We start from the raw sequence: 9,314 nt of genomic DNA, 5'->3' as shown, positions 1-9,314 counted from the left end.
TTTAATCAGAATCTTTGTATAATTCAATCATTTCTAGATCTGTGAAGGTAGATTGTTAAATCCATTGATTTCATTTCATTGATATATTTTGTATAATAAAGTAGAATATTTTCCTCCAAAATGTAGTGGTCAGCAAAATAACAACTACCAGTTCTTGAATACAGCAATTCCCACCACTGATGCATTTCATTTGTTTATGGAAAACAGAAAGTCATATAAAGCCCTTTGGAAGAATAATAGATAAAGTACATTTGTTATGCAAGTAAAAACAGAAACACAAACATGGTTTTGGTTTATAAAATGTTTTATTCATGTTAACATAGCTGATACATAGGGATTCAAACAGTTCCACAAGGCTTTCAGGGACTACAATTGAATGAATAGCAAAACAATAGTGGTCCAAATCTCTAATGACAATCACTGGACAGACTAACAAATCACCCTCATTTAGGATGTGTACAAACCTGCATTGAAAATTACTAAAACTGACACTTGGACTTGTGTGTGTTACAGCAATTGTTCCCATTCCAGTGTAATATCTGAAGAGACATGCATGACAGAATTGTCTTCTTCCCATTAAAAAGGTCCCTGCGTTTGGTCAGACAAACAAGCACCACCATTTTCCCCCACAAAAAGACATGCTTCAGTGATAGAGTGGCATCACAACCAGGGCAGAAAGTGAGGATTTCACCAATGGGCACTACTTAGCTCTGTTATAGTATTGTTGCCAGCATGTAAAGTGCACTGGCTTTCCCTGCAGTATGAAAATTACATTTGTTTTGATGTTGGACTTCAGCTGCTGTAACCGTACCACATAATTGTAGAGACAGACGCACTACGAGAAAGCTATAGGGGAAACAAATTCTTTATATCCAACATTTCTTATTGGGGGAAAACATTTTTAAATCCATCTCTCTCTCTCTCTCTCAATGGTGGGATTTAGGCTTGTTCAATGATGGGACATAATTTTCTCAGCCTTTAAATTGAGCAAGGAATTTGATACCATCGTCAAGCTACTAATCACTTTTCTACAGCTGAAACTGCACACATGGGAAGGCCAGGGCAAGCACAAACTAGAAGAATGGAGGGTTTCTTATTTTTTGTTTTTTTTTTACCATTTGTCAAAATCAGCCATGTGAAAAGAATGATTATTTTTTTTCTCACTTGTTTCCTTACACAACTCTTTTCAGCAGTGGGTTTCATTGGTAGAATGTTTGAGTGGAGCAATAAGGAATGAAGGATGTGTAAAAAGTTTTTTTTTTCCTTTTGTTGTTTTAGGAGATGAACCCAACATTGAGGGCTTGGGTTTTAGTTCTCATTCTGGTTCTGGTTCTCCTCGTTGCCTTCTCCGGCCTCTTCCCCCTCGGTAGCGTTGTCCGAGGTCCATAACTGGAAAGAAAAACAATATACGCTTGAAAAATTGTCAAATATACATCCTAAATCAACAGTTCTGAATTTGATGGGTAATTAATCTATTGGTATATGCACACAACAACCTGAGCCCTCATTCATTCACATACTTTGTAGAGCTACTGACGTGATTTAACTAATTAAGTTTAGTTACAAATGTGTGAACATCTCTGCCTTTCAGTCAGTTTACTGCAGAGACTCGTATGGTCTTGAAATTCCCAATCGACAATTCAAAATTTGTTTATTTCATCACTTCCTCTTGCTTAAAAAAGGAAAAGATTCTGGTCCCTGGCTAGTTAATTGATACTTGAGGCAATGAAGAAGTGTCCTTCTCAGTGGTTAGCCTGAGAATATGTGCTGATTTGAAAAAGAAACGCATGTCATGTTTCAAACAGTCGGAAAATGTGCATTTTATCCCCCATTGTCAATTAATACGTTTCATCTCGTTTGAAGCAGAGATTTAAGACAGTCAAGCACCACTGTTCCACAGTATTGATAGTTTATATTCCATGTTAGAGCAGAACACTCACTGTCAGGTTGTCTCTGAGGAGCTGCATGATAAGAGTGCTGTCTTTGTAGGACTCCTCACTTAAATGGTCAAGCTCTGCGATGGCCATATCAAATGCCTGTAAATAAAGAGGAAAAATATTTACACATTAAAAAGTATTACAGATAACCGAGTACCAAGTGACATATTTTTGCAAGATCTACAGACCTCTTTGGCCAACAAGCAGGCTTGTTCTGGGTCGTTGAGGATCTCATAGTAGAACACGGAAAAGTTAAGTGCCAGGCCCAAGCGGATGGGATGTGTGGAGTCCATTTCGTCCTTGCTGATTTGAAATGCCTTATCGTACGCTTCCTGCGAGTCGCTGATGGTCTCTGGAGAAAGAAGAAAAAAATAGTCAGTGACCTTGTAATACTCAATGTATATCTAGGTTGAAATTCAAATCGACTATAAATGAGATATCATTTTAAGACCACACCGAGTTTTATTTGACCAGAATTTGTCTGAGCATAACATAAGTTCTGACAACTGCACAAGGTTTCTTTTCAAAGTAACTTGAAATCAGTTTGTTATTGAGACAAATGGGCTGAAACCTTCTATGATAAAACCTTTAGATTTAAGGGAGTCCTATACCAGTTGCTACAATGGTTGCAAAGAAACCACTGGATATTTAATGTTCCTGGCACTAGAAATTAGCTTCAAATTAAATAAAATGTTAGTTTTACACTTTGTTTTTTTGTGACCTTGAGTTGGGCTCTGTGCCCAGCTAAACTATCAGCAGGTGACTCCAGCTTTATTATTTACAGCACGACTTTGTAGAGCGCAATAAATCTTCTCATCCAACGCTCAGCAACAAAATGAGGAAGAATTTCCCGTCGAAATCAACTTATTTAATTTAACTAAAAGGACAGGTTTTATTCTACATCACTGACCTGATCTGACTAACTAGTATTCTATGTGTAGCCTAACCATGAAATAAATTTCCTTTGTGTATTGAAATGACATTGTTGGTAAAACATTAGCAAAATTGATGAGCCACATTACTGTACTGTGCACCTCAAGCTGCTGAACATTTGTAATAGCTAGCACACCGAGCAAATGAGAAGTAATCTGCAGGTGAAAACCGTCATCAGCATTAAAGTTAATTATTTGCTATAGTGCTCACATTTAAATATTCCACAAGATCTGCTGACGGCAAGAATATAGATTATCTCCACAACCTATAACGTTGTTTTTTTTGGTCCATAGAGTAAGTCATGTTTCCCAGGTAAAAATGAAGTTAGTGGAATTAACAGTTAACTGAAACCTAAATGATGACTGTTTCCAGCTATTTCGAGTTTCCAGGGCAAAAGGTGATGATTTACACTAAAAGCCAAAGGTTTAAGCGCATAAATTTCTATTTCATGCCAAGTTTCACTTCAGAGGGTGACAAAGAAAAGGTTTTAGTAAAGGTCCAGTTTTTCAGAAACATACTACATACTCCAGATAGTGGGTGGCGGTAATGTGCCTGAAAGCAGTTTTCCAATGGACCATAAAAACAAAAAGAAACTAATGCAACTGCACTGAGTGCAAGATGAAAGGTGGCTCAAGTGTGACTACACTTGAGAAAGTCAACACTAGCTGCAATATTTATGATGCAAGTTTAACATAAATGTCTTTAAAGGCTGATGAACAAACAGCATTTAAGCCATGGCTGTAGCTAAAGCTAGCAGAAGCTATCTTGCAGACAGCGCTGATGAAGATAAATCATCCATGGACGATGTAACGTTTAAGGCATCATCCACATTTTAGCCAGTTGGGTTTGATTGCTTTTCCCCTGTAACTGGTATAACTGGTCTTTGTAATAACTTAGCTTCGTTTCAAGTTACCCTAGTATTTGTTTTACGCGTTACCAAACACTGGCTGCATCTTTAGTTCCTTCCCAACATGCCATTTGGTACTCTAAAGCAGTGAGTCAGACTTGTTCATGCATGTCTGAAGCCCGCATGCGGTTTGATGGGAAATATTAGAGCAGAACTATGCAAGAATTACAATAGGGATGACGACTTAAGAGAAAATGCAGGCGACACACCTCAAGTGACTGAATTCCAGGGACCAGAGCCCAACACAAAACATGTTTGGCCATGTGTCCCAAGTATAGATGCTAAGGTAACAGCTTCAAAATAATTTTAGATTTTGCAAAAATAGCCAGGTAGCTGACTTTACAGGAAAACTTGGAACTACATTCAATACTTAATACTAATAATGGAGCAGTTTAAGGCTGGAGGCAAAGAAACTCTTTAAAATGCAGTTTTCCCCCCATGAAGGGAATTCTGCCCCCCTTCACCCCCCTCCTACAAGATAGGACACTGGTCACAGGACTGTGACGCATCGACCCATTTGACGTCATTTCGAGCGTTTAGCTCCGGGACACAATCTGTCACGGAGCGTGAAGGGGCCCAGATTCGAACTGATGGGGTGGGCTTATTTTTGTTTCTACATATAAATAAAGACACACATTTATTCAGTGTACATTAAGAGAGGCAAAGAGAAATTAAACTTAAAAATGTTGGTCTTTCTAAAACTAAACCAAGTACTTATGAATACTCACTTTTTTTGTCATCTCCATTGGCAACCTCAGCAAGGTATCTGAAGTAGTCACCCTTCATTTTAAGATAGAAGACCTTGCTCTCGCCATTTTTGGAGTGTGGAATTAAAAAGTTATCCAGCAGTTTCTGTGAAGACAAAAATGACAGATCAATTTAATAAAGTACATGCACAGTGGACAGTGAACTAAACCATAGGCACACCACAACATCCAATTATGAAGCAGGATTATACATCACTTAGTGAAACTCTAGTCATGCTATTTAACTGAAGTTTTAACCTGTCTGAGATTTTTTTTTTTTTTTTTTTTTTTTAATTACTGAGCTCTACGGATAGAAACTCTTTGAGCTGAAAAAGCATATTAGTGCAAAATCAAACTGAGACCTTTTGTAGGTTTGTGCCTCCATTCAAGGTGTAGAAGCATCTCACAAGATGTTTGAGTGGAAGGAACCTTGCTTCATTGCTGTGGGGTATTGTGTGGTTTTTTGCATAATGCTGCAACATTAAATGTGAAAAGGGTCGAGGGTGAATACCAATGACCCAACTTTCCTATGAGCCTTCCTCCACCAGAGAGCAGCTCAATGACTAATGAATACTGTTCTGCTCCATCAGGAGTCAAGAAAATTTGCTCAACCAGTAACATTAGAGGAAACATTTTGGTCTGTGTCAGATTCGACTAAAGTTGCTCCAAATTGTCCTTAACCAGGTCGAGCTACTCGTGTGCCCCCAGCGGCCTCCTGCACCAGATTCCTTCCCTCAGCAAATATCTGATGTCTTACTGCTAATTTAAGACTTAGCAACATTCTTTCTTTGCCTAATGATATTTACCCAATGTTTAATTAGCAGCATGTAGAGAATGATACAAGCACCACCTACAACTACCATTTGAAATTTAGCTTCAGATTAAGGATGAAATTGTTTAACATTAAATCTGTAGCTTCCAACAAAAAAACATTCCCTCTGAAAACTACAATTTCTTAAAAAAGCAAAATGATTAAACATATATAATAAACAAAGTAAAATATAAAATAAATTACATGCTACAAATCACACCCTGTGATTACACTCATGGCCAAGTCATCCATCTTTCCACAGACTTGCTAAGATTACGAGGGCTAATCTGTGTCAGTGAAACCATGGATAAAGCTCAAGTTAACCGATTTAGAGAACAGATTAATCATTTCGCCTAGAATGAAAAAGCCTTCCATTACCTCGACCCGATGACAGTCTTGACTGTCTGGACAGGATATTAATAGGGGCTTTGACTTTTCGAAATGCAATTTAAAAAAAATATTTAAAGTTTTCTCTCCTGAACGTAGGCGCAAGATGTCTTTCTTATGAGTCAAACCCGTTACGATCAGCCACTCCCAAGTCATTGACTGACTCAGCAAAAATATGTGCATGTCTCAAGTGCAAGGCATTCATCTTCCACTACGTGCTCTACACAATAGACAAGGACTGGATTTGCTCTCAGGGCATTCACACAAAGATCTAATTTCAGTCACCGGTGCTACTAAGATAGTACAAATAGTGTCTCTAAATGAAAACCGGACTGGCTGTTTGAACCTTCAGATGCCTAAACAAGAATATATACTTTTCAAAAAACGAAATAAACTATTTAGCAATTTGATTAGCTACAGGGTGTTTGTTGATGTAGCAGGGGATCACTGTAGTTGCTGACTTCATCACCATTGCATCAGCTTTTTCCAGTCAGTCGTTGGTGAAGTCTACTCTTTTCCAAGACAAATGGAAGTAACCAACTCAAACGATAAAATATAGCTCTGGTCAGAAACACTCTGATTTAGCGCTGATTTAGTCAGCTTGCCCACTCTTAGGTCATTGGTCAACCACTTAAGAGCATGGAATGAAAATTTCTTTCCGCTCACCCAAAGGTTTCCTGATCAGCTGTACGTACACACCACTGTAGCCATGGAGGTGGCCCTGCGGTAGATAATTTACAGGGGGAGAAAATAGGAAGGAATGCAAACAAGGCATTTCAGGCACTCCAGCAGTGTTTTGAGGGAGAAGGGCTTCCTTTGTTGAGGACTCTGGCCTTTGTGATGTAGCAGATCCTCTACAGGCATAAAAGTCTACGACGAAAGATGGGGGGAATATGAGCACTTCAGCACAATCATTGTGGAGGCAATGCACTCAGCTGCTCCTAAATTTTGCTCAGGTTGTCCCTCTGATAACTTCAGACATTGAGGATATATATACATTTTTTCTTACCAGAAGCCACCAATAAATCCAGGAGAACCACTGAATAAAGCAGTTTCACTTCAGAAATCAGTGTCGCCCCCACACAGTTCCGTGGACATAGAACTTGTCCGATGGGCTGTGAGCCAAGCTGCTGCTAATGGTTGTTCAACTGGATTCTTTGACAGCTTGAGATCGGACTTCCGATAATCAAACTTCCTTTATCCTGTTAATTAGTTAAATTAAATATCCTTAAAATGGTTTAAAACTCTAGTCAATTTTGATCAAACAATTCCACCACATCTGCAAATAAAGCCATTTCTTTCATGTTGCAAGACTTGTTCCCCTCCCAAGTGAATGTTGAAGGAAGTAGTCAGTTAATTGTAGTTTTAAATTATGAAAATGTACTTATCAGTAGAAATGACAGACTTCGTTATATCAATATATATCATAAATTTGTTATATTTCTATTGCAATATTTGTAGCACCTTTTTTTTTTTTTAAGTCACCCATCCCTACCCAAGTAGCTCTGCAGTGCATTTTAGAGACAGCAGCTCAGGGAAAGTGTCTCAATCTTCCAGCTAAGCTTTCACCCAGATCGCCTCTAATCCATTATGGATGCAGGCCAGAAATAAATGTAAAGCAATCTGTGCTGTTGCATTAGATTAAGCGAGAGGTGAAAGCATTCCCCCTCCCTTGACCCAACAAGTATTTCAATAGATGACATTAAAAACGCAGAGAGAAATGTCTGGGAATTTTAGTGAAAACCAAATGGCACAGTATCTTAGGCTTCAATCTGCGGCTCAGCAGGAGGGTGTCATTTTTGGCTTTCTGTACAAACTGGGCTCAGAGTAGGAGTCGTTTGAGCATGTTAAAAAAAAATCTTGCACTTGGCTAACCACATTAGGCTTCAATCTGCCAGATGGGACTGCATGGACATAGAACATAGCTGTACAGAAAACCGGGTATAGCCCTTATCTTTCCTGTGTCTGGCTCGAACTCCTCCTCCTCCTCTCAGACACACCTTGCTGGTGCAGTCACCCTGACCTTTTGTCAGTTCACACCCTCACAAGGATTCAAGCCCATTGTTCTAAATCCAGATTCCCAAAAGGCAGGAACAGTGGGAGGACTACATAATACTTCCTTGTCCTTCTCCGCCTGTAGGGGCCTTATTTATACAACAGGGCGCTCACAGGAAACAGGGAAGATGCCGTTCGAAAAAATAATCATGAGTCACTGTAAATATGTGCGGGCACGTTTCAGGACTAATCGAAATTACGTTCATATTTAAGTCGATTTCGACCCATTTTTATGCGCATCCATAAATAATTGCGCCACACATTACAATGGCGTTTAAATAATACTTGACTAAAGAGCAGGAGCACTAAATAAACCACGATGTATTTTGAGTCAATGCGGATTCAAAATGGCCAAAATTCATTACAACATTAACCAGCAGCGATCTGCCATAGTTGTGCAGTGGGGAGGGGGAGGGGTTTCCACCTCGCATTCAGGTATGGATCCATGCAGCAGACCTAGAAAAAAAAATAAAAAAATCTTGACACCTTACCAAGACGTTGTTGCAGATGTCCTGCAGCTCCTTCTCCACCTTCTCCCGGTACTCCGTCACCAGCTGCTGCTTCTTCGTCTGGGCCTGGTCGGTCTTCGCCCCGATGCTGGACAACACCCTCCACGCGGAGCGCCTCGCCCCGACCACGTTCTTGTAGGCGACGGAGAGCAGGTTCCGCTCCTCGTTCAGCAGCGGCTCCTCCTCGGTGGAAATCTCCGTGACCTTCTTCATGAAGTCCGCCATGTCCTCGTAGCGCTCGGACTGCTCGGCCAGCTTGGCCTTCTGAATAAGATCCCCTTTATCCACGGCTTTATCCATGTTTGTGCCTGGGAGTCGGAGTGCAGGGGGAAGAAGCTACGCGACAGTCACGGGCTGCGGTGCTGAAGGGTCGTGTGCGGCAGGCGATCGACGATGTGACTCCTCACCGTAACGAGCTGCGGAGGAAAAGAGAGCAAATGCAATTAATACGTGTGGGTGGAAATAATCCCGCGGATCGTTATCGAGGCAATACAAGGACATGCATCCGCCCGGCGGCAGCTCACGACTAGAGGGACTATTTTCAGAAACAGCAGCCATTAATATCCTTCAAGACAATCGGTTGACGGGCGCTGTTCCGAGCTCAACGCACCGACCCGCGGTGATAAATCATTTAAATAAATAATTCCTCACGACTCGTATTGCGAAGATACGAATAAACCCCTTTCTTTTCAAAACGGGTTTTGAAGCTACGAGAATCGTGATTCGCCGGAGGAGCCGCCACAAAGCTGTCTGGTGGGTGCAGCTAGCTGGTTAGCCACGGCTAACGGGCTTTAGCTACATCGGCCACTCCTTTCCACGGAGAAACGTCCATTTACCGACACTCTCGATGCGTTCAGCGAATCGACTCGATCAGCCACACGATAGTTTAGCGATTAGCCCGCGATGCTGCATATAAACCGGGGAAATGGACGCAGTGAAATACTCATCGTTTCTGACCTCCTGAGATCCGATTGCTCCACGAACTGATCCGATTTGACAGAGTGAGGCGAGAGGCGAAGGAACAGCAGC

General features: G+C 40.7%; 1 protein-coding gene across 1 annotated transcript; it reads right to left on the bottom strand.

Annotated features, from left to right (window-relative positions):
• Positions 1-286: 286 nt before the first annotated feature.
• LOC133015211 (14-3-3 protein zeta-like) lies at positions 287-9,314 on the bottom strand. Its single transcript, XM_061082356.1, has 6 exons — positions 9,243-9,314; positions 8,268-8,701; positions 4,506-4,629; positions 2,126-2,289; positions 1,941-2,036; positions 287-1,389 (listed from the first exon to the last, which is right to left on the bottom strand). The coding sequence occupies exons 2-6, from the start codon at positions 8,583-8,585 to the stop codon at positions 1,309-1,311; spliced, it is 783 nt and encodes a 260-aa protein (XP_060938339.1). The 5' UTR covers positions 8,586-8,701; positions 9,243-9,314; the 3' UTR covers positions 287-1,308.

Source organism: Limanda limanda, chromosome 12 (assembly GCF_963576545.1).
Source record: "Limanda limanda chromosome 12, fLimLim1.1, whole genome shotgun sequence".
Lineage (NCBI taxonomy): Eukaryota > Metazoa > Chordata > Actinopteri > Pleuronectiformes > Pleuronectidae > Limanda > Limanda limanda.
This window is presented reverse-complemented; position numbering and strand designations above follow the sequence as displayed.

Excerpts from the sequence above, each read along its gene's own strand:
- LOC133015211 (XM_061082356.1), bottom strand. The coding sequence starts at position 8,585 with ATGGATAAAGCCGTGGATAAAGGGGATCTTATTCAGAAGGCCAAGCTG. Across the intron at positions 2,290-4,505 it reads CAATGGAGATGACAAAAAAA|AGACCATCAGCGACTCGCAG; the intron begins GTGAGTATTCAT and ends TTCTTTCTCCAG. Across the intron at positions 1,390-1,940 it reads TCCTCAGAGACAACCTGACA|TTATGGACCTCGGACAACGC; the intron begins GTGAGTGTTCTG and ends TTTTCTTTCCAG.